Here is a 26,275-nt window from a genome sequence, read left to right as displayed (position 1 = left end):
ATTGGATTTCTGTATTTTTTTTAATACTTACAGTGAAGTTATTGTTACTAAAAAAAAAAAATTAGCCAATGAAAACTATGATGGACGTTGTTAGAGGATAAAATGCCCAGTGGGTGAACATGAAGCTTCTCAGGAGGATATGGACTAAAGCAGTGATTCTCAACTGGTGGGTCGGGACCCAAAAGTAGGTCGCGGACCTGTACTGGGTGGAACGCGGACAGCTGGTCAAAAATAAATAAATATTTAAAGTCTCTCAGGTTGGGTTGGACTTGTCTTTTATTTTGAAATGCACTTTTCTTTTGACAGGCCTGTTGTGAAATGCTTGTTGCACAGGCAAATATATAGATTTATGATTTAAAAAAAAAGATTCTATGGATTAATAAGATTCAATTTGGTTGGTTGAATTATTAAAAATATTGATAAAAAGAAAAAAAAAGTGAGTCGCGACCAGTTGAGAAGCACTGGACTAAAGTACTGAACCAAGTTAGTGAAGCGTGATGAAGTCAGCAGTTTGCATGTTCTCTTTGTTCCTTCCACGTTAGCTTGAATGAGCGTGTTAACGTCTGAAATGACAACGTTCCCCATGGGAGTGTTGGGAGGGGCGGGGCTTACAGAGCCGATTTCTGATTGGATGAAGTGGACAGCCAGCCCGGTTTAATGCTAAGCGCTAATCGCTAACTCATTCATTCATTCTTTATTGTTAAATTTTTGCTCCTCACTGTAAAATGTTTGCAATGTTAAATAAAAAAATCATTGGTGAATAAAACGAAACACAACAAGCAGGGTTGGAGTCAATTACATTTTTTAATTACAATTCTGTCTTCAATTATCCATGTTCAGTTACAACTCAATTATGATTACGATGGCCGACATTTTTTCCAATTACGATTAAAAGGATCATTTTTACCCTGAGAGTCAATTACAATTACATTCTCAATGACTAAAGTTCAATTACAATTAATCACAATTACTGAGCCTTTAATAAATAATAATTTAGACTATAAACAAGAAGCTAGCAGGCTAGCTATCAATTAGCTAACACTAATAAACCGTTCTCAATGTTTTAAGGCCTTTTTTAGTCATAGTCTAATTTAGTCAACTAAACAACATTAAGACTTTAGTCAAGTAAATGTGTTATATATTTAGTCGACTAAATTCAGTTTGAACCTTTTTTTTCCCACTTTTTCTGTCTGTTTTTGGCCACTAACAAAAAATAAACTTAGTTGTGACTGTATTTTGTCTCATGTGAACATTAGAGTTTAGTTGTCATTAGTCAACAAAATGAACAATATATTTTGGTTAATTCATTGATTAATATTTTTGTATTTTTTCTGTCACTATACTCCAAGATTTATATTTATTTAGTTTTATTGATAAAAATGTACCTTGAGAGAAGTGACAGGTCGTGGGGAAAAATTGATCTGAAACATATTGTAATAATTACTTATTGTATGTACATAGAACTGTAAAGCGGTTCCACAGTTTTGCGTTTCATTAAATTGTAATTGACCGTTTTTATAGAGTTTCTATGTCAATTACAATTACAAAGCCAATTATCTGAACTCAATTACAATTAAATTATGATTACAACAGCAACACATTTTTTAATTGAAATTGCAATTGAAAAAACACTATAATTGTAATTAATTATAACTGACCCCAACCTTGATAACAAGCACGTTAAGCACCCAAGCACGTCAACACACTGGTCGCCGTACAGCTCTAATAGCCCCGCCCAGTTACATACCTTTCACTGTGAGTTTGGCCGTGGACGAGGCTTTCTCTGCTGTGAATCTGATCTCACCCACATCCTCCGTGGACACAGACTTGAAGAGTAGAACATATGTCCTTCCTGGACGGAAATAACAATGTCTCACTGCAGGGATGGGCAACTCTATCACAGCGGGGGCCACAAACATGTGACTGTATCTGATCCACGGGTCACATGATCAACATTCATGTCAGCATTTAATAATGTTGGTTAGATTTAACTGAAGGACTGTATAATAGCTTGGTTCGTTGAGTGTTTAAGCTTCATTCGCCCCCGGGGCGTCGGTCAGGACACAATAACGAGAGCTTGAATGGATGAAGTTTAACTATTTAGTCAATAGTTGCAGGCACAGGTGAATAATAGGCATGAAGACGGATGAAACAATGGGTACAGCTCTGAACAGGTGTATGAGTGTGGTCACACCAACACTTGAACACTGCACAATGGACTTTAAAGAGGAAGAAAACTAAACTTAACCAGAGTTTACTCTCCACTGCAGCTGCTAATGATCAGTGCTCATTGTGTTAAGGTGGAACGGGTGAGTTAACGTCAGCTCTTAAGGTGGAACGGGTGAATTAACATGAACCCTTAAGGTGGACACATTGAATGCAAATAATAATAAACAATGACTTAGCCTAATAACTTAAAACCTTTCTAACAAATAATGACCAATTATAGTGTACCTGTAGTGAAAATGTGTACAACAAAAAATGTGTTTAATTTAAAGAGGCAGTATTATGAAAAAAATCACTTAATAATGGTTTTACTACAGTGATGTACATTTATTTAGCCTTATTCAGAGCGACAAAGTTTAAAATGTTCTGTTTCCTCCCTGCATTGTTTTTCCACATTTTGTAAAAAATCAGCTCCAAACGGGACAGTTGGATTTTTGTGTCGTTACATCACGTAAACTCCTCCTCCTGACAATCCTGGCTCCTCCTACCCTATAAGAACATGAGCTCCTCCCTCTCAAACTACCTCACAACCAAACCAAACACTGTGGTTTCATATAGAACTACTACAGTGCCCGTCGGAGGTAAGTATTCATATAGTGGGAGGAGCTTAAGTAGAGTTGTCAATTATGGCCAAATGAGTATGTGTTTGAAGGTTGGATGTACAAAGAGGTGTACATACTATGTACTCTGTAGTGTTATAAAGGGTTAAATCTGTTACATACTTAGTCGACTAAATCTGTTACATACTTAGTCGACTAAATCTGTTACATACTTAGTCGATTAAATCTGTTACATACTTAGTAAGTAAGTAAGTAAGTAAAGTTTATTTATATAGCGCTTTTTTCAGACCAGGGTCACAAAGCGCTTCACAATTTACAGTTAAAAGGCACAGTGCATATAAAAGTCCACTACAATGATGCTACAATGTATAAAAGAGTCCATTCACAAACAGGAGTGAGTCAAGAAAGCCTCCATAAAAAAGTGGGTCTTTAGATGACTTTTAAAAACAATTAAATCTGTTACATACTTAGTCGACTAAATCTGTTACATACTTAGTCGACTAAATCTGTTACATACTTAGTCGACTAAATCTGTTACATACTTAGTCGACTAAATCTGTTACATACTTAGTCGATTAAATCTGTTACATACTTAGTCGATTAAATCTGTTACATACTTAGTCGACTAAATCTGTTACATACTTAGTCGACTAAATCTGTTACATACTTAGTCGACTAAATCTGTTACATACTTAGTCGACTAAATCTGTTACATACTTAGTCGACTAAATCTGTTACATACTTAGTCGACTAAATCTGTTACATACTTAGTCGACTAAATCTGTTACATACTTAGTCGACTAAATCAATCAATCAATCAATCTATCTTTATTTGTATAGCGCCAAATCATAACCAATGGTATCTCAAGGCACTTTACAGTAGAGCAGTCTTAGGGACGGACTCTTCATTTTATGGATACACACATATGCATATATACGTATATACACATACATATGTATCCCACACCCAACATGAATTCATCATGGCGGCAAGGAAAACCTTCTGTTAAGCAGCAGGAACCTTGTGTGGATCCCATTCCTATGATGAACAGCCATCCACGTTATGCTGTGTTGGGTGTGTGCAGAGGAAAGGGTGGAGACAGAGTTGTTGAGTCTCTGTAACTCCACACTGAGGATCCCACGGACCTGCAAGACAAAAGCCAGAAGGAGTACAGGAGCAAACACACAAGGGAAGAAGCAGACAGAGGGAGTGTTAGAGAGAGGAATGGGACCCTCTCCGGTCCCTCTCTAACCTAAATGACCTCTCTCTTAACGCCCTCTCCAACCTCTCTCCAACCGAGCATGCCAGACCCCCCCCCCCCCCCCCGGCAGTCTATGCCTATTGCATCTTAATTATGAGCTATGAGCTGGTTCCTAACTAAAAGCTTTATCAAAGAGGAATGTTTTGAGCCTAACCTTAAAGGTAGAGAGGGTGTCTGCCCCCCGAACCGTGGTTGGTAGATGGTTCCAGAGAAGTGGGGCCTGATAACTGAAAGCTCTTCCTCCTATACTACTTTTAGAGACAAATGGAACAACGAGTAGTCCAGCATTTTGAGAGCGTAGTGTTCTGGGGGGATTGTATGGCACTACAAGCTCCTTGAGATAGACTGGTGCCTGTCCATTTAGGGCTTTATAAGTGAGAAGAAGAATCTTGAATTCTATTCTATATTTTATGGGAAGCCAATGCAGAGAGGCTAATACAGGAGTAATGTGATCTCTTCTCCTAGTTTTAGTCAGTACACGTGCTGCAGCATTTTGAACCAGCTGAAGTGTCTTAAGCGACTTGCTCGGGCAGCCTGCTAAAAGAGAATTACAATAATCCAGTCTAGAGGCAACAAAAGCATGGACTAGTTTTTCGGCGTCGCCCTGAGACAGGATAGATCTGATTTTAGCAATGTTACGGAGATGAAAGAAGGCAGTTCTTGAAGTTTGTTTTATGTGAGAGTTGAAGGATAAGTCCTGATCAAATAGAACCCCAAGGTTTCTAACAGTTGTGCTTTGTGCCAGAGTAATGCCATCTAGGGCAGTTAGGCTAGCATAGGTTTCTCTAAGGTGTCGTGGGCCTAGTACAATGACCTCAGTCTTGTCTGAGTTGAGAAGAAGAAAATTTTGGTCCATCCAGGCCCTAATGTCCTTTAGACAGGCCTCAAGTTTAGATAGCTGATTTGTCTCACCTGGCTTCATTGATACATACAGTTGGGTATCATCAGCATAGCAGTGGAAGTTAACAGAGTATTTTCTCATAACATTACCAAGGGGGATCATATAGATACAGAAGAGGATTGGACCTAGCACAGAGCCCTGAGGAACCCCGTAGCTTACTTTAGTGTACACAGAAGACCTATTATTCACGTGTACAAACTGGTACCTATCAGATAGGTAGGACTTAAACCAGTTTAGGGCAGTCCCTGTGATTCCAAGTAATTTCTCTAATCTCTCTAGTAGAATATAGTGATCTATAGTGTCAAAAGCTGCACTAAGATCTAATAAAACCAGCACTGAGAGTCGTCCTTCATCTGAAGCCCAGAGTAGATCATTAGTTACTTTAACTAAAGCAGTCTCTGTGCTGTGTTGAGCTCTAAAACCTGACTGGAAGTCCTCGAACAGGCTGTTGTTTTGAAGAAATTCACAGAGCTGAGCTGCCACAACTTTCTCTTCTTTTCTCTTAAATCTGTTACATACTTAGTCGACTAAATCTGTTACATACTTAGTCGATTCAATCTGTTACATACTTAGTCGACTAAATCTGTTACATACTTAGTCGACTAAATCTGTTACATACTTAGTCGATTCAATCTGTTACATACTTAGTCGACTAAATCTGTTACATACTTAGTCGACTAAATCTGTTACATACTTAGTCGACTAAATCTGTTACATACTTAGTCGACTAAATCTGTTACATACTTAGTCGACTAAACCTGTTACATACTTAGTCGACTAAATCTGTTACATACTTAGTCGACTAAATCTGTTACATACTTAGTCGACTAAATCTGTTACATACTTAGTCGACTAAATCTGTTACATACTTAGTCGACTAAATCTGTTACATACTTAGTCGACTAAATCTGTTACATACTTAGTCGACTAAACCTGTTACATACTTAGCCGACTAAACCTGTTACATACTTAGTCGACTAAATCTGTTACATACTTAGTCGACTAAATCTGTTACATACTTAGTCGACTAAATCTGTTACATACTTAGTCGATTAAATCTGTTACATACTTAGTCGATTCAATCTGTTACATACTTAGTCGACTAAATCTGTTACATACTTAGTCGACTAAATCTGTTACATACTTAGTCGACTAAATCTGTTACATACTTAGCCGACTAAATCTGTTAGAAGATATAGTGAACAAAAACTTTTAGTCAACAAAATTAACACAGTTCTGGGGCAGAATTTCTAATGTAAACAAAAAAGGTAGCAAGCTAGTTATCAATTAGCTAACACTAATAAACCTCATGTTTGACTATTTTAGTCATAGTCTAGTTTTTGTTGACTTATTTCTACGTAACAAAAACAGAAACTTAGTTTTGATTGCATTTCGTCCTATGTGAACATTATAGTTTAGTTTTTATTAGTTGACAAAATTTACAATATATTTAGGTTGAGTTTTTTTTTACATGTATTTTTTGTTCATTAGCCATAGTCCAGTTATTGTCACTTATAAAGATATAGTTGATAAAAACGTATTCTGCTGCTGCCCCTTGTGGTGAAAGAGCTGGACTAGAACCACATTACCCATAATGCCACTGTGATTGCGTACCTTCCTGTCTCATGCGGACGTTGTCACTGGCTTTGACTTTGGAGCCTCCTTTAAACCACTGACCCTCCACCTCATCGTGGGAGAGCTCACAGACGAACGTGGCGCTCTCCTTCTCCATCACCTCCACGTCCTCCAGGTTCTTCACTATGTGGATGTCTCTGGCTGCAGAACAAACACCATTCAGACCTGGACCCTGGAGCCCAACAAACAGGACGAGGAAAGTCCTACAGACCATGAACTGAGAGGGTGGCCGACGTGTTGTCGTTGGCGGTCCTACACACGTAGACGCCGGCGTCCTCAGGAGAACATTTGCTAATGACCAGCGTCCGCTTAGCGCCCACAGAGTGAACACCACAGTTCTTCCCACGCTTCAGCTCCACGTTGTCCTGGAACGACACAGTTCATTGGTGGAGGATAATGCCATACGCAGAGGTAGGTAAAACCTATTATATTTAATCATATTTTTGTCTAAAATACTCAAGTACAAGTTAAAAGTAGCTCAAATAGTACTCAAAGTAAAAGTTACTAGTTACTTTCACCCCCCACGTATATTGTTTGTAACAAATCTTGGTACTGGTCCCTTACATACAGTAAACATCTCATGTAGAAAAGTAAAAAGCAAGAGGCACAATCTACCAAAACTGGAACTAAATTTAGCTAAACTAGTTCAGTAAAGTCAGACCTGAAGTTGAAAACCAAACAATTTTCATATCTCAGAACCATTTTCTATCTAAAAAAACAGTTACAGGTTTTAAAACACGAAGAGCTAACCGCTAAGCTACAGTAACTTAAAGACGAAGCGCTAACAGCTAAACTAACCTTAAAGACGAAGAGCTAAGACCTAAGCTAACCTTAAAGACGAAGAGCTAAGAGCTAAGCTAACCTTAAAGACGAAGAGCTAAGAGCTAAGTTAACCTTAAAGACGAAGAGCTAACAGTGTAGGGAACCAAATCCTCCAAGTTGATCTTTGACCTAGGACACTAGTTTCACCAGTCAATGGAGTCAGAGAGTCTGTCTCCTACTGTGAAATGCAAACGTGCCCCACAGGGGGATCTTCTCCCTCTTCCTGTCCGAACAAAGGAACAGAAGAATCCAAGAACAGTTTTGCTCCTGTGATCACCTCTCTGCTACATTACGATCAAAAGGAAACAATCAGTCAATGTTTACATGCTAAGTTTTCAAACTCTGGGCTCCGACCCCCTGCAGATGTTGTCACCTCCAGAACCCAAACCACTGGTCACACAGGATGTTGGAATAACACTAGCTCTGCTGTTCAAATGAGAACAAAGAACATGTGCTTGTTTGGAAAGTCACAAAAGAAAGGATTATTGGTACGGTTCCTGCAGAAATTGAAATTGCAAATATTGTCTGTCCTATGCCACTCTTTTCATTTAATTCAATAACCAACAAAATGCTATTTTAAAATGTTTATCATTTAAAAGGTGCTTGAAATACTAGAAAACATCACAAAGCTTAGTTCAAGGTACTGAATGTTAACCATATGATAAAGAAAATTCCTTAACCCGAATTTTGACATTCAGGTTTATTAAGTACTAACTATGCTATTTTTCAGCTGTGTCTGGTATCAAACTGTTTCATAATAGATGATATATTGAGATATGATGTTGGAAAGATGTTTTGAAATATGTGGAATTAATTATTAGACATTCTTCTATGTTTAGGAACTCCCTCTGTTGTCTATGTCATTCCATTTCACACCCACACTTGAGACACACCCACAAGCTGAAAGCAGAGACATTGACCAATCACGGATATGATCTCAGAATGATCAACCAAGACACCTCCTCCAAAAGGCGTCTCCAAATTCTTTTAAAAAAAGAAACACACGTGTTCCCTCATGTTTCCAGTCTTTCATTTCATTTTTCTTTTATTTGTAGTTGCATCAGTTAGACTTTTTAAGAACCTTGCTCGCAGTGAAAGCCTAAGATGCAAAAGAACGTGCCTGAAAGCCGACCTTCCAACATCTGAATCATGGACCAAACCGTGGTCCCTCTTAGTCTGAAACCGGCTGCGATCATCCCAGAAGGGGTTGTGGATCGGCCAATAGAATCACTGCTGTTTAACAAAACAGAACTCACTTCAGCGCAGCTATACTGCTACACGGACGTTGTTCCTGCAAACCCAGAACGTCTCCAGGTCCAACCAGACCACATCTCAAGGTATGGACCAGTGAACAATGGACCAGCAGAACTGACTCACTTAAACTACAATACAACCCCATACTTACACTCCACTCACAATCCACCACATATATGTTTGTCTGTCTTCCCTCTTTGTTTTATGATTTTATTCTTTGATTTTACAATAGTTAGTCTAGATTAGTTTAGAATAGTGATTCACTTTACTACATGTAATCCTCACTTTTATTAACTTAGAAATGCATTTCATCATGGTTTAATCACCGCATTGTTCTCGTTTCTTACTGGATGATGCAAATAAAAGGTTAAACGTAATCTTTGATTCCTTTGATTCATTAAAGCTGTGATGATGGTGTAGATTTGCTGTTAGAATTCACTTCCCTGATTTAATACTTTGTTTAGTCTAAAGAAAAACTTAGACATATTTCCTCTTTTTAAGAGGTGGCACCCAGTAATTCATTGAGCTAATATTAATAATCATAATTAATATCCTCATTCATATAACCCATTATTAACTACCCTTATCCTCCTACAACAGCTAAACTAATCTTAAAGATGAAGAGCTAACAGCTAAGCTAACTTAAAGACGAAGAGCTAACAGCAAAGCTAACCTTAAAGACGAAGAGCTAACAGCAAAGCTAACCTTAAAGACGAAGAGCTAACAGCAAAGCTAACCTTAAAGACGAAGAGCTAACAGCAAAGCTAACCTTAAAGACGAAGAGCTAACAGCAAAGCTAACCTTAAAGACGAAGAGCTAAAAGCTAAACTAATCTTAAAGACGAAGAGCTAACAGCTAAGCTAACCTTAAAGACGAAGAGCTAACAGCAAAGCTAACCTTAAAAACGAAGAGCAAACAGCAAAGCTAACCTTAAAGATGAAGAGCTAAAAGAAAAACTAATCTTAAAGACGAAGAGCTAACAGCTAAGCTAACCTTATAGACGAAGCGCTAACAGCTAAGCTAACCTTATAGACGAAGCGCTAACAGCTAAGCTAACCTTAAAGACCAAGAGTTAACAGATAAACTATCCTTAAAGACAAAGAGCTAACAGCTAAACTAATCTTAAAGACGAATCGCTAACAGCTACGCTAACCTTAAAGACAAAGAGTTAACAGCTAAGCTAACCTTAAAGATGAAGAGCTAACAGCTAAACTAATGTTAAAGACGAAGAGCTAACAGCTAAACTAACCTTAAAAACGAAGAGCTAACCTTAAAAACGAAGAGCTAACCTTAAAAACGAAGAGCTATACTAACATTTAGCTGTTAGCTGTTTAACACCAAAAATATTAATACCTATATTCTAATTGATGAGGAAGCCTAACAAGGTAACCAATAGATTGTTTTAGTGTATTTTACAGCTGATATTGGACCCATTATCATTAGAGATGCTAACAGAAAGCTAACACAAGAGGAAGGTTCACTATTATTTATTTCAGGCTCAGTATTTATGATTAATTGTAATTGAACGTTAGTAATTGTAACTAATTGTATTTGACTTTCTGAAGATAAAAAAATATTGTAATTTAACTGTAATTTGAAAAACTGCTGGTCATTGTAATCGTAATTTAATTATAATTGAACATGGGTAAGTGAAAAATGAGCCTCAACCCATTTTTGCGTAAAATTATAACTGACAATTTTTTCATGGCAATTACAAAGTCAATGATCTAAACTCAATTACAATTTAATTAGGACAGCAACAGAATTTTCAAAATTAAAACTACATTTATAATTACGATTTAATTGTAATTAATTATCAATTACGTGATTGCAATTATAATTCAGCCCAACCCTGGTGTCCCTCACCTTAACTGTGGCTATGCTAACACCACACTAGCTTTAGCATCGCTAACAGGAAGTAGAAGATGTCTGACCTTGAACCAGTGAACGTCAGCGTTGGATGGAGACACCTCACACTCCAAGGTCACCTTCTCTTTCTCAGCAGCGCTGACGTCCATCAGAGGTTTGGAGATCATAGCTGGAGGTTCTGGAAGATTAGATGTTAGCGTCACAATCACTGAGGACCTTTTGTGTGGAGTTACCATGTTCTCCCCATGACCAACCCCTGCTTTTCTTCACACATTGTTTGTATCTGTACCTTTTTCAACCTTTTCAACCCAGTTCAACCTCTTATTGCTAATGTTGCTAATGTTCAGCTATTGCTTGGTTAATGCTTAGCTAATGCTAGGTTAGTGCTAATTCTAGGTTAATGCCAATGCTATACTAATGTTAATGGTAGGTCAGTGCTAATGCTAGGTTAATACCAATGTTACGCTAATGTTTTGCTAGGTTGATTTTAATGTTACGTCAGTGTGCATGCTAGGTTAAGCATATTACTAAGCTAATGCCATTGCTTGGCTAATGCCATTGCTTGGCTTATGCTGATGCTAGGCTACTTATAATGCTAGGTTAATGCTAACGCTAGGCTAATATTAATGCTAAGCTAATGCTAATACTAAGTTAGTGCTAATGCTAGGGTAATGCTAATACGAGCTAATGCTAATACTAGCTAATGCTAAGCTAATGCAGTGCGATGCAGGCTATCACCTGCATTCTCACTTGCATTTTCTTCAGAAAATGCAAATATTCTAGTTGTGATTAATTTGGTTGTTTTTTGTGTATTTTTGGATTCATTGTGTATATTTATGTTGTTGTTTTGAATATTACTTCACATTTTGTGTATTTTTGTTGCCATTTTGCCTAATTTAATTTCTAATCATTTTTGTGAATTTTTGTATTTTGTGCATATTGCTGTTTTATCTATTTTTTTCCTGTTCATTTTGTAGTGATCTTGTGTGATTTAGGATGAATTCTGATTATAATAGTTTTAATTTGTGTATTTTTGTGGCAATTTTGTGTATTGATTTGTAATTTTGTATGTTTTGTAGATTTTAGGTGTCATTGTGCGTGTTTTTGAGTCATTTTGTGTACTTTTTGTTGCCATTTTATAGAATGTATTGTGCTTTTGTGTAATTGTGTTCTCTGTATATTTTTGTGTATTTTTGGAGTCGGTTTGTGCATTAATGCATGTTTTTTTAGTTAGTGTTGAAGACCTGTTGGCCATAAAACCAGGACAGACCATTGTAAAGCATGATACTGGTCCTACCTGTGACCAGCAGCTTAGCTGAGGTGTGGACCCCCTCCGCGGTGAAGGAGACCAGCCCTGCGTCCTCTCTCCTCAGGTTGGACAGCGTCACAGTGTGCTTGGGGCCCAGCGCGCTGATGAGGCAGTTGGTTCCTCTTCTCAGCTTGGTTCCATCTTTGGTCCAGGTGCCTTCGACATCAGGCTGACTGAGCTCCACCTCCAGTGTCACCGTCTGTGATATGTGTGCTGTGGTATCCGTCAGAGCCTTCAGCACATGGACCTTCCTCGCTGTAAGCACAACAAACAACAAACAACACTTTGAGCACTGTGTGCATTTTGGTAAAAATGACCAAAAATACACAAAACAACAACAAAAACATAGTAAAATACAAAACAATACACCAAAAAACACAAAGAATTACTCCAAGAACATACAAAATTATATGAAAAATACAAATGGTGACTTAAAAAAATACAAAATTATAAGGAAATACAAAATAATATTAAAAATGCACAAAGGGCCTGTACTACTAAGCTAGATAACTATATCCTGGATTTATCTCCGTTAGCTTCACATAACCAAACATTGTCTGTCAGACAGACGCTGTCCTATGAATCTAGATTACAACAAGCTAAGCTAAACGTGTTGATTCCAACCTAGCTACGTGCACGCTCTATTCTTTAAAAAAATGAAGAATTAAAATCCATAATTCAGACCAAAAATCAACACTGTTGTTGCAGTAAAAGCAGGAAGTAATTAATGCAGGAATTAATTCATGTTAATGATTGAGTGAGATTATAAACAGAGAATAATCAGCCTACATCATAAGGTGGAACATATTTATATAATCTACAGGACTGAGGCTCTGCATCACCACATAATACATTAATTAATTTATTTATTAATGAATCTATGGGTCGGAAAGTGTTCAACACATGCAGGTTTTATCAGCTGACTAATGTAGATCAGTCCATCAGATATAAATCTATATGTTTCCTATATGATGTCATCAGTGAATAAAGGATAAATATTCTCTCTCCTGTCAGCGTCACATAAACATCCACAGAGACGTGTTCACAATGATCCTCCTTTTATTGGACAGCTCGTTTTCTAAGGATCTGATTGGTCAGGAGGCGGAGCTTTAGTACTCGCTCAGATCCTAGCCAGAACAGAACCTGGTCCTGACCAAGTTAGTCATTCAGCCTAAGTTACCATGGTGATTTATCTCCGTAAGTCATTAGCCAGCTTCATTGTGCAACACACACTGATTAAATAAGATAAGTTAGTGCGATCAGAGGAAATCTAGCTTTGTAGTACAGGAAAAATATACAAAACAACAGAAAATAACAATACAACAGCAAAAACATAGTATAATACAATACATTGAAAAACTCAAAAACATACAAAATGATATAAAAATACAAATAGTGACTTTAAAAAAATACAAGATTAAAGGAAAATACCAAAGGATAAAAATTAAATACACAAAAATACTAGAAAAATATTGGAAAAATACACAACAAAAATACACAAATAAGAAATGACTTTGCATCATGACTTGAAGTGAAGAGTGGCTAAAGCTCCTAATAATCAAAGTAACGGCGTGGACGCTCACCCTCCACGCTGAGCTTAGCCTGCGTCTTGTCGTCCAGCGTTTCACAGGAGTAGAAACCTCGGTCGGCCTGTGTCACGCTCTTGAAGAGCAGCTCCTGCTTTGTTCCACTAACACGGATCTCCATGTTCCCCGTGGGCTGCAGAACCACGCTGTTCTTCATCCAGCGCACCTCGTCTGAAGCCCTGCTGAGCTCCACCTGTAGATGGACCTCACTCTGCTCCTCCACCACCAGGTTCTCCAGCTTCTTCTTAAACATCACAGGTTCACCTGAGAGACGCACACACAATGTGGCACAGCTGTCAGTTACCAACACACACATACTGTACGTTCTTGATTTCCCTGGATAATGAGAATAAATCTAAAACTCCAAATGTACACACACACACACACACACACACACACACACACACACACACACACACACACACACACACACACACACACACACACACACACACACACACACACACACACACACACACACACACACACACACGTGTTGTTTTGTGTTAGCATACGTTGAACTTGCAGCGCAGCTTGACAACTCTTTCCCTCCGCGTCCACACGGACGTCCCCAGCGTCCTTCTGAGTGACAGAGACCACCGTGAGGGAGTGGCGGCCCCCGCCCTGCTCCGTCCTGTACTTGGGCCCCGTGGTGACAGCTACACCGTTGTGGAACCATTTCACCGTGGCGTCCACTGGGCTCACGGCACATTTGAAAAGGGCGTCTTTTCCTTCCGTCGCCGCCACATTGTTCACTTTGGTCGTGAACCTGGCGACTCTGGGAGCTGTGAAACAAAAAGTACTTATTAGCAGCCAAAAACCAGGAGGAACCAAAAATCTACTAAATTACTGAACAATACACAAAACAGCAAAAACATCAAAATAACAAAACAATACACAGAAAAAATCACTCCAAAAATGTACAAAATTATGTTGTAAAATACACATAATGACTCAAAAAATGCCACAAGGACAAGAAAAAAATACCAGAAAAATACACATAATGACAAAAAAGGCAGGAAAATACAAAAAGAATAAAAAATACACTTAAGGAGAAGAAAAAATAGAAGAAAAATACACAATATGACAGCAAAAACACACAAAATACACAAAACAACGGAAAAAAACAGGAAAAAAATAAAACAAACAAGCTGACATCACATAGGTTACTTAGCAACAGTGGTTACCTGTGGTGGAGACTTTAGCTGATGTCCTGTCGTCCCTGCACTCACAGCTGTACTCTCCTTCGTCCTCTTTGGTCACAGCGGTGACCACCAGGATCCTCCTGGCTCCTTCTGCCCTCAGGCTGTGCCTCGCCCCAGGTTTGATCTCACGGTTGCTGCAGCGCCAGAGGACGTCGGCCGAGGCGTGGCTCAGCTCACAGCTCAGACTCAGAGTTCCTCCCAGCTCCACCGAGGCCGGGCCCAAAGGAACACAGAACTTTACGGCTGCTTCTGCAAAGAAAGGCGGAGCATCAGACCCCGACAGACAGAGTCAGAGGAGCCGTGTGTTCACCAATGACCGACCTTTGACCTGCACTCTGAAGTCCAGGTGGTCGTCTGCGGTCCTGCAAGAGTACGTGCCGCTGTCGCTAGCGTCACAGGAGTTGATGGTCAGGCTGGTGGAGAGTCCGTCTTTCTTCATCCTGTACTTGGGGCTTTCTTTGAGCTCCACGTCGTTCCTGAACCACCTGATGGAGTCGCTCTCTGCCGTCACTTCAGCCGTCAGAACAACGCTCTCCTTTTCCTGAACACTAAGTGACTCTTGGACAACTTTCTTCTGGAACTTCACCACTGCTTCTGCACAGGAGACACTTTTAGTGCTGAAAACTAGGGCTGTCACTTTAATTTATTACGTTTAATTAATTACAGGAAAAAATAATGCGCTAAAACAATAACATCGTCAGGGTTCTCGCCAGCACTGTTGAGCGTAGGGGCACCTGACGTTGTAAATTTGCTCCCCTACGGAGCGATGACGCCCCCTACGCTTCGTTTTCAGAAACCTCGGGGGGATTTTCTGTTTTTTCCTTTAATACCGTCGTAATAATTGTTGCACACTTGGACACTAAAAGGACTTCCAGGCGTGTTTTAACTCTCTTTTTAATCTGAATAACCCAGAAACACATACTGTACATCAGCCGCACCGTATATTTAATATAGGCAATCTACTCTGATGTTCTGTCTTTACCTGAGGACCCCTGTAGCCACTTAGCTGCTCCCGATGCTCCCTGTATACAGCGCACATGAAGCTGCTCGTTTATAACTCACAATGAATAATTCTACATGCGCGCACACGGATGTGAATACTGTCTGGTTGAAACGGGTTCGGGCTTAAAGAGACATCGGCTTTAATCGGGTCGGGTTTGGGTCGTGTTCTCTCGGGCTGGATTTCCTTTTTAGGTATGTGCGCATGCTTCCTCCAAGCGCGTGTGTGTTTGTTCCAATATTACTGCAGGTCCCTCATAATACCTCATATATATATATATATATACAGTATATACACACATTTATCATTACCTTCACCATTTCAACAAATAACTTACCTTTAAAGTAAGGCTGGAACAAAGATAAAATGAACTTCAGCTTTACTTCACTAAATTTGGCTCTCAAAGAGTTAAACATTTCAAAATCGCACACCACACAATCCCCCTATGCTGTGAAAAATTCCTGGTGAGAACCCTGGTTATTAATCGCTTTTTAGTTTTGCACTCCAAACAGCGTGGAGCCTCTCATTTCAAGAGTTCCTGGTATAGCCATAACACTGATGCACAGTCTACAGTAGAAGAAGGGAAACTGCTGAGCTTTGTCTTTTAAAAACACCGCATGGAAAACTAAAGCATAGTTGTGCGCAAGAAAGAATTTGCCGATTACCAGAACTTTTGCAACCCCCGCAAGCACTTCAACGCTAAACATGTAGCAGCTAGCACCTCAATGTTAAACATGTAGCAGCTAGCACGGACACTCGGCCAGTGCTAACTGCTACATGCTGCCAGCACGCTGACTGAAATGAAAAAACTCACTTTCTAAATATTATTTGAAGGAGAGAAAAAACAAGTTCGGTGTCAGAAAAGTGTTCTTTCTGTTTATGATGTGCTAACTTTTAGCACTACAGATGACGTTTTGTTTCACCTGTATTTTCTATTATTTGGAGATTGACAAAACTAAACATCGATATGACAGGTGGCCCGTAGGACTAGGACCCTAGGTTTCAAATACAGCAGAATGTAAATATCTACACCTGCATCTGTTAAAAACAAACAATAAATGACTTTATGAAGCCACTTTTTTATATACCAATGATTTGATCTGCCACAATAATGTAATTTAAATGAAAATACCTCAAGTTGAGGGCGTTTTTCAGCCATTTTTAGGTACAATTAAAAAAGAGCATCGTTTATTAATCACACATTTTTTGATTTGATTTGATTTTTTCTATTCTCTTGACATCACTGCAGAAAACATCAACAAAGTGCAATGAAAACTTAACTTTTTACCTTTGAGCTGCAACTTGAAGCTTAACTTCTCTGCAGCAGCCTCACACGTGTACTCTCCCACGTCCTTCTTCTCCATCTTCTCTATCACCAGTTGTCGGCTGTGGCCTTTGGATTCCATATGCACGTCTTTGCTGGATTTCAGCAGCTTTCCGTCTTTGTACCACTTGACTTCAACCTTAGGGTCTGAAACCTCACAGCTGAGAGTGGCTTTCTGCGTGAGAGACGCTCTCACCTCCTGCTGGAGCGACTGCTTGTTGGAGAACACGGCTGGAGGTTCTGCAGGACACATTTAGAACGTTCTCATGAACACAGAGACGTTTGGCACTGGGAATATTCTGCTCCAACCATCCAACCTCACCTTCCACCTGCAGCCTGAAAGCCATCCTCTCAGTGCCGACCTCACACACATACTCTCCAGCATCTTTCTTCTCCACACTGTCCAGCAGCAGCTGACGACTCCTCCCCTTTGACTCAGTGTGGAGCGTCTTGGTGGAGCTCAGCAGTTTGCCATCTTTGTACCATTTCACCTCCGTCTTGGCGTCGGCCACCTCGCAGCTCAGAGAGGCTTTGTGGGACAGAGCAGCTTTCACCTCCCTCTGCACCGACTCCTTGTTGGAGAACCACGACTTCTGTTGGAGCTCTGCACCATCAGAGAGAGAAACATCAGCACAGCTGCAACACCTTCACTTTAACATTTACCTACCAACATGCAATGGAACATCTATATAGGGTGTTATAAAAATAAAAGGTGGTATGAAAACTAGAAAGGATTTAACTCTACGCCCTGATCAACGATTGTTTGCTTTTAGCTTAAAACTGCTGTAGACGATCATTTTTCATCAGATAGAAACAGAGTGTAGGCCTCATAGATAAAAAAAAACTGAAGGTCTATGAGGAGATCACAACTAAGAACTACCATCCAGAAAATACCAAGGCAGGATCATCTACTGCTTCTGTGTGACTTTAACACCAGAGTTGGTGTGGATAATGACTCTTGACCATCTGCCTTTAGGAAGAAGAACCACAATGAGCAGAGGCTGCTGGAGCACAACCTGTGCTATACCAACCCATTTTACCAAACTTAACCTCAGCAGAAAGTTTCATGGGAGACTGTGGTCGTCTTCTGATTGAGAGGTTGGGGGTTCGATCCCATGGCTACACCTGTAGCTGCTCAGGCTCAATTATCTCTGACCACCTCTCTTGGGACACTGAGATTAGCCGGCTGATTGGTCGAGCTTACACCATGTTTGCCAGACTCAAAAAACGTGTCTGAACCAAAACCATAGTGGACACGGTTACATGGTGTTTTTTAATTTGGAATCCGTTATTCCAAATGAAATAATTTATAATTAAAGTTTTCAGCTTCGTGTTTACATGGAAACAGTCATTCTTGAATTGAGGTTTACAAGGAAAACCGGTTTATTCGGCTTTAGTTAAATCCGTTTTAGGTCTGGGGGTAGGGAAGGCTCTGATTGGACAGGGGGTGAACGTGACGTATCACATCTATTGTGAGAAACACACAACAAACCTTCTATTGTCGGCTATAACACAGGACACCACACATGAGAACTGTTTTCACCTTTATTTTGATTGTAGATTTGAAGCAGCTCAACAATAACACACTTTGGTCCACGAAGCGGAAGAGAGAATAGAACTAATCACAGGTAAAGAAATCACGGTAAAACTTCAGAAAACAATCACCAGGAATAAATATTTGCTCCCTGGTAAAGACAGTAGCTCTAACACAGGGGTCACCAACGCGGTGCCCACGGGCACCAGGTCGCCCGTAAGGACCAGATGAGTCGCCCGCTGGCCTGTTCTAAAAATAGCTCAAATAGCAGCACTTACCAGTGAGCTCCCGAATTTCAGTGTACCTCCCGAAAATCTCCCGGGGCCACCATTCTCCCAATTTTCTCCTGATTTCTGCCCGACATTGTCCGGGCGGACCATCCTTCACTGAGCGTCGTTTTCAGCCGGACAATAATAACGATTACACCGCATAAGAAGAGGAAGAAGACTCTTCTTCCTCTTCTTATGTGGTGTAATTATATTATTGTAATAATAATATTGTTGTAATAATAATAACGATTACACCGCATAAGAAGAGGTGTAATCGTTATTATTGTCCGGCCGGAAACGACGCTCAGTGAAGGATGGTCCGCCCGGACAATGTCAGTGAGGAAATCAGGAGAAAATCAAATCCGACCATGTGTAGGGAAGTGTTTCTGTTATGGTTATAGCCGTTGTTGTATAGGCTATGTTTAATTTTCCTTTTGTTGATAATTTTTATTTCAAGCATACATTGCATAGATTGATGGATAATTTATGCAATGTATGCCTTTTTTGTTTAATTTTATGTTATTTATTTTATTTATTCTACTACTACCACCATTTACCATTTGCACGGGTACTGTGGAATTTGTTCTTTACTCTATATGTGTTTTTCAAATAAAAGAACACTGTGAAATTGAATTATTTCATTTTCTCTTTCAAAAGCAAACTACCCCCCCCCCCGCTCTTTTGAAAATCTCCCTAATTTTGAGGTCTCAAGGTGGTAGCCCTTCGCATTAATCAGTACCCAAGAAGTAGCTCTTGGTTTCAAAAAGGTTGGTGACCCCTACTCTAACAACTGTTACAATGATAAACTGGTGATATTATAGCCTGTGAATGCAGTATGGGACACATTTACTCCGTCTCCAGGTTTTAGTATCACCCGTCCTGTGAAGCCTGTTCCGTTTGCTGATCTCCGTGTGTTTAACAAGTCCATGTGTCCGTGTTAATACACGTTTATGCCTCCGTCCATCAACTCTTTTCAATAGATCCATGTCTTTAAAGGCTCTTATTATTATGTCAGCTCTAGTCCGGGCGGCCATGTTGGATTATGTCGTCACTAAATGCGTCATCGCCGCAAATCGAGCATGTGCAAAACAACTGGACTTAACTTAAAGTGGCTTTAAGTGATGTTAACTGTTTACAAGAAAGAGGAATTATTTAATTTGGAATTAAATACGGAATAAACCAGCCACCTAACTCAGAATTAGGTTTAATTCGGAATTAAATTAGCATAAGGAATTCTGTGTTTACAAGGTCAGGTTAAAGAGGAATTAACTTTTTTCCGCTTTAAAGAGGAATTAAAGCTACCACAAAAATGTGGCCAGTGTCTGTGTACAGAGCGTGCATCCTCATCACCCTTCTATAGGGTAGTGAGTGTTGGACAACGCCCACAAAGCACGAAAGAAAGCACAATGCATTCCACATGTGTAACCTCAGATATATCCCTAAAGTTAGATGAGCAGATCATGTGACTAACACTGAAGTGCTTGAGCGAGTCAGCCTGCAGAGCATTCACGCTCTTCTCCACTAGCACAGGCTGCGCTGGCTAGGACATGTCCATCATATGCCAGATGGTAGGATCCCCAAAGATCTGCCTTACAGGGAAACATCCTCAGGAAAAAGGCCCATTAGAAGACCACACCCTTGTTTCATCCATGTGTGTAAGGGAGGCCTGAAATCAACAAACATAGAACCCGTAATGTGGGAAAGGACAGCTAGGGAAAGAGACCTCTGGTGACATCACTAAGCAGATGACTTGATTACTCTGAGGCCAAGCAGAGGAAGACCGCAGTGGAAAAACGCGCTCGTCGGGCAAACAGCCAACAGCCAGATACCAACTATAGCTGTTCCACCTGTGGTAGAACCTGTGGATCCTGAATCAGTCTGGAAATGTACCTGTCCCATTGTAAACTAAGACCAAATGGCGCCAAAAAAAACTTACATACTGCAGCTTTAACAGAAACAGAGTATTTTACAGGCTCGGAATGTAAAAGTGTGAGGAGACATTTTATTTCTACAAATCTGAAAATCCTCTTCTGGGTCTGAGCTGATATTTACCCTAAAATTAATTGGTCACTAACAATTAAAAGACCTGAAGTCAATCAAGTCACTGATTCCACCTCTGGAACCCTGATCAGTTGTGACAATAGAGTCTGAGCTATGGTTTATATTCAGAGCATGTTTCCCTGGCTGAGGAAGTGTCAGCATGTGTTCCTCCTCACCTTCCACCTGCAGCCTGAAAGCCAGCCTCTCAGTGCCGACCTCACACGTGTACTCTCCCACGTCCTTCTTCTCCATCTTCTCTATCACCAGTTGTCGGCTGTGGCCTTTGGATTCCATATGCACGTCTTTGCTGGATTTCAGCAGCTTTCCGTCTTTGTACCACTTGACTTCAACCTTAGGGTCTGAAACCTCACAGCTGAGAGTGGCTTTCTGCGTGAGAGACGCTCTCACCTCCTGCTGGAGCGACTGCTTGTTGGAGAACACGGCTGGAGGTTCTGCAGGACACATTTAGAACGTTCTCATGAACACAGAGATGTTTGGCACTGGGAATATTCTGCTCCAACCATCCAACCTCACCTTCCACCTGCAGCCTGAAAGCCATCCTCTCAGTGCCGACCTCACACACATACTCTCCATCATCTTTCTTCTCCACACTGTCCAGCAGCAGCTGACGACTCCTCCCCTTTGACTCAGTGTGGAGCGTCTTGGTGGAGCTCAGCAGTTTGCCATCTTTGTACCATTTCACCTCCGTCTTGGCGTCGGCCACCTCGCAGCTCAGAGAGGCTTTGTGGGACAGAGCAGCTTTCACCTCCCTCTGCACCGACTCCTTGTTGGAGAACCACGACTTCTGTTGGAGCTCTGCACCATCAGAGAGAGAAACATCAGCACAGCTGCAACACCTTCACTTTAACATTTACCTACCAACATGCAATGGAACATCTATATAGGATGTTATAAAAATAAAAGGTGGTATGAAAACTAGAAAGGATTTAACTCTACGCCCTGATCAACGATTGTTTGCATTTAGCTTAAAACTGCTCAGATAAGCACCCCTGTTCATGTCCCATAGAATTAAACCAGATCAATCACACACACTATTTTATTTTGCACCCACAAATAAACCCCTTTATAACACTACAGAGTATGTACACCTCTTTGTACATCCAACCTTCAAACACATACTCATTTGGCCATAAATGACAACTCTACTTAAAGACAGGGTAGGTGATTTTTTAAAGCTAGCATGATTTTGAATGTAGCTTCCCAGATGGCTGTGTCTTTACCCCCCTCCCCCCACCCCTCTGTGCTCTGTCTCACTGACATGCAAGAGCACCACTGCTCCAGAAGTAGACCTCAACTCATCACTTGTATTGTGTAGAAACTTCGTTGTCTCATTCTGCAGTAAGTAAACACTAAACTTTACCATTATATGTGTTAAAAACGTGACTAAAATCTCATTTTAAGTCCGTCAGCGGTGACGTGCTTTGAGTGCATGTAAGGGGTCAAGAACAAGCAGAGATAGGGAGACGTGATTAGTTAAAAAAAAAAAACGAATCATCTTTTTTGATTGGTCGAAGTTTTTACAGGTTTACAGCTGCTACAGTTGACAGAATTTCTTTGTTCCTTTTTCAGAGCAAATAAGATCTTAATTTCCGTCAGGACATAAAGACAATTTCAACCAAAAACTTAAAAAGTGTCTCTGGAGAAAATTACCTACCCTACCTTTAAGCTCCCACTATATGAATACATACTTCTGACGGGTGCTGCACGATAAATATTATTTTTGCCATGAGCCTGGTCTCAGTGTTGTTTTTGTTGTTTTATAGAAGGAAAGCAATGTTGAGGTGTCACTAAGGCAAAAAAAAAAGCTTCAAAGTCACTGACAGGATTTTTCAGAAAAAGGCATTTTTCTCAACTTTTTGTCAGAAACTGGCCTTTTGTGTGAAACTTACCTCTAATCAACTGCTGATCACAAAAAAACAAAACAAGCTAGGAACAAAAAAGAAAAGAAAGAGTCTATTCTTTCAGAATCTGGTTTCAGATTTTACATTGTCATTGTACAAAATATTCTGTGGGTCTTTAAAAATCAGTCAAAATGCTGTAAAATGGCTGGCAGTGAATGAGTTAATGGACTATTCCTGTGGTCGGTAGAGGTGAGGAAGACAAGAAAGCAGCTCATGTGAGTGTTTGAAACAGCTGACTCAGCTAATAGTTGAGAGTTTATTTGCCTGCCGCGCAGCACGAGCGCTCACAATCAGTTTCACTTTTAGCAGCCGTTATACTGCCTCATATGACTTTATAATCTGACGTGTTTGTGACCCAATGCAACACAGCGGTTAGACACAATAATGGACTATTGTCTCTTAACCTCCAGCTATTTTTCTCTGAAAATCACATACATATAAAAATAACGTTTTTAAGATTAAACATGACCTACATGGCTAAATTTTGTTCAGAATGAAGTAGGACCCTTAGTGGTTACAGATGATATGAGATTTTATAAATATATGATACTGAGTGACAATAAATCATGTTTTAAACACAGACATCTGTATTCTACCTAAAAACAACTAAATATTTACATTAAATATAAAGCCAAATCTCAGTAGAGAAGGCTAAAAACTAATGTATGGACATCAACTGCAGTAGGTTTGGTGATAATAATAAACATCAGGTCAAAGATACACATGTTTTTGTACAATAAGTTCAGACAGAAGCTCACTTTGTCACAACTGTGCCAAAGGTCAGTCACATTGATTCCAATCATTATTAGTCTAATGTTTGACCACTAGATGCTGCAATTTGGCTTGAAATAAACACAAACGTTACTATTCAGGTCTTACGGTGCCATGGGAGTTTGGGAAAATAAACCTTAAATTCTATGTTTTGGGGTTTTTAGAACTAATGGAGATGAGTGAAAAATAACATAATACTGGACCTTTAAACTTCAGCATGTGTTCCTCCTCACCTTCCACCTGCAGCCTGAAAGCCAGCCTCTCAGTGCCGACCTCACACGTGTACTCTCCCACGTCCTTCTTCTCCATCTTCTCTATCACCAGTTGTCGGCTGTGGCCTTTGGATTCCATATGCACGTCTTTGCTGGATTTCAGCAGCTTTCCGTCTTTGTACCACTTGACTTCAACCTTAGGGTCTGAAACCTCACAGCTGAGAGTGGCTTTCTGCGTGAGAGACGCTCTCACCTCCTGCTGGAGCGACTGCTTGTTGGAGAACACGGCTGGAGGTTCTGCAGGACACATTTAGAACGTTCTCATGAACACAGAGACGTTTGGCACTGGGAATATTCTGCTCCAACCATCCAACCTCACCTTCCACCTGCAGCCTGAAAGCCATCCTCTCAGTGCCGACCTCACACACATACTCTCCAGCATCTTTCTTCTCCACACTGTCCAGCAGCAGCTGACGACTCCTCCCCTTTGACTCAGTGTGGAGCGTCTTGGTGGAGCTCAGCAGTTTGCCATCTTTGTACCATTTCACCTCCGTCTTGGCGTCGGCCACCTCGCAGCTCAGAGAGGCTTTGTGGGACAGAGCAGCTTTCACCTCCCTCTGCACCGACTCCTTGTTGGAGAACCACGACTTCTGTTGGAGCTCTGCACCATCAGAGAGAGAAACATCAGCACAGCTGCAACACCTTCACTTTAACATTTACCTACCAACATGCAATGGAACATCTATATAGGGTGTTATAAAAATAAAAGGTGGTATGAAAACTAGAATTTTCTAGATCTAGATTTACCTCTACGCACTGATCGTTGCTTTTAGCTTAAAGCTGCTGGAAACAACCATTTTATTTTTCATCAGATACAGACAGTGTAGGCCTCATAGATAAAAAACTGAAGGTCTATCAGACCTATGAGGAGATCACAACTAAGAACTACCATCCAGAAAATACCAAGGCAGAATCGTCTACTGCTAAATCAATTAATACCTAAATAAATCCCATAAATGCTGTTTGATTATTTATTGTATTGTTATCCATCTATTTTAGTTTTAGTTAATTCTAAACTACTTATTTTATGTTGTAATGTATATTTAATATAATATACATATAATATGTATATTATGGAATCTGCGACTACTTTGTTTCTGGCCACCTTCTACTCTTAAACATGTTCATAAATGATTCCTTCCCCCTTTAGCACCGAAAGAATATCTGTAATATTACGTGAATATCTGTAAAAGTCACGTTTTTCTATTAGCTCTGTCTGCTAGCGCATAGCATCTCTTCTTTACTGCACAGAATATCTGCATGCCAACCGACCACTGGGTTACCAGCGCCCTCTGCTGGTCCAAACAAATATTTGACGTAAATACAGTGCAATGACTGTTTTGTTTTTTGTTTTTTTTTTTAAAAAGTCCAATTGTTAAGGCACAAAATACATTTTCAGTTGCACTTTTAAAAAGACAAATAACTATTATGTAGTTTTGCATTGTTTACTATAGAACCAGAATTTAAATAATAGGCTTCTTCTTCATTTGTATTATTCCTTTATTTCACTCAAGATTTATTTTAAGTTAAATTGCATTGTTTTGAATAGTTTATCAAGGGATTCTTTTGACAGTTTTTTTTCCCAAAAAAAATAAAGCAATATTTTTCAGTCATCATTTGTCTCACTTAGGTGTACCACTGCCCTCTCTTTTTATATTCTCCCTTTAATAAAGTGTTTCTTACCCTTCCTTAGGGAGGGCTGGTGATGGTCACAATTATGCAATAAAATAATGCAATTTATTTAATTGCAATAACAAAAAATAAAATAAAATGCTTTGCTGTCCAAAAAAGATTGCACTTTGAACTTATTGTTTTTGTACAATAACTTCAGACACTTGTAGTGTTGACCTTTGACAGCATGTGCAGACAAAAAAAAAGGGAGTTGAGTGAATCGTTACATCCCTACTTTCCAGTAAAACACATCAAAACAGCAAGACGCTCCCTGGTCCTTTATTGGAGACTGTTCGCTATCTGTAAAGCTAGTTCACACACACTAGTAAAGGCAGAATAGTAAAAAGACAAGGAGGATGGAGGGCCAAACAAAAGTTGAAAAAGATGACAACACTGCTGTCCCTGACCACCAAAGTACAGTCAGCAATGCTGGTGACCTGTGGGATCATGTTTTAAAGACAGAAATCTATAGTCCGCCCAAAAAACTAAAGCCAATTCTCATTATCGAAGGCTGTAAAAGCAGAATTAATTAAACTAATGGATGGACATCAACTGCAGTAGGTTTGGTGATATAATAAACATCAGGTCAAAGATACACATGTTTTTGTACAATAAATGCAGACAGAAGCTCACTTTGTCACAACTGTGCCAAAGGTTTCCACAAGTTTAGAAACAAGTTAGTAACTGTAATATGTCAGTCACATTGATTCCAATCATTATTAGTCTTATGCTTGACCACTAGATGCTGCAATTTGGCTTGAAATAAACACAAACATTACTATTCAGGTCTTACGGTGCCATGGGAGTTTGGGAAAATAAACCTTAAATTGTCACGCCCTCTGG

The 26,275-nt window shown here is 39.8% G+C and overlaps 1 protein-coding gene across 14 annotated transcripts in view; it reads right to left on the bottom strand.

Moving 5' to 3' along the window:
• Positions 1–26,275, bottom strand: part of obscnb (obscurin, cytoskeletal calmodulin and titin-interacting RhoGEF b) — a 121,790-nt gene that overhangs the window by 42,653 nt on the left and 52,862 nt on the right. For 10 of the 14 annotated variants that reach the window (XM_028472945.1, XM_028472935.1, XM_028472932.1 and 7 more), the window contains 15 exons: positions 24,081–24,362; positions 23,693–23,998; positions 21,331–21,612; positions 20,973–21,248; positions 17,276–17,557; positions 16,918–17,193; positions 14,951–15,223; positions 14,612–14,878; positions 13,940–14,209; positions 13,422–13,688; positions 11,827–12,093; positions 10,595–10,707; positions 6,796–6,949; positions 6,564–6,725; positions 1,748–1,852 (listed from right to left, as the gene is read on the bottom strand). In XM_028472945.1, coding sequence (XP_028328746.1) covers positions 1,748–1,852; positions 6,564–6,725; positions 6,796–6,949; positions 10,595–10,707; positions 11,827–12,093; positions 13,422–13,688; positions 13,940–14,209; positions 14,612–14,878; positions 14,951–15,223; positions 16,918–17,193; positions 17,276–17,557; positions 20,973–21,248; positions 21,331–21,612; positions 23,693–23,998; positions 24,081–24,362 — 3,582 coding nt within the window. The remainder of the gene's footprint in view (positions 1–1,747; positions 1,853–6,563; positions 6,726–6,795; positions 6,950–10,594; positions 10,708–11,826; positions 12,094–13,421; positions 13,689–13,939; positions 14,210–14,611; positions 14,879–14,950; positions 15,224–16,917; positions 17,194–17,275; positions 17,558–20,972; positions 21,249–21,330; positions 21,613–23,692; positions 23,999–24,080; positions 24,363–26,275) is intronic. The other 4 variants (XM_028472936.1, XM_028472946.1, XM_028472942.1 and 1 more) reach the window with 4 other exon arrangements.

This window comes from Gouania willdenowi, chromosome 17 (genome assembly GCF_900634775.1).
Source record: "Gouania willdenowi chromosome 17, fGouWil2.1, whole genome shotgun sequence".
In the NCBI taxonomy this organism is placed as follows: domain Eukaryota; kingdom Metazoa; phylum Chordata; class Actinopteri; order Blenniiformes; family Gobiesocidae; genus Gouania; species Gouania willdenowi.
The sequence above is the reverse complement of the archived record's forward strand: the minus strand, read 5'-3'. Positions and strand labels throughout refer to the sequence as shown.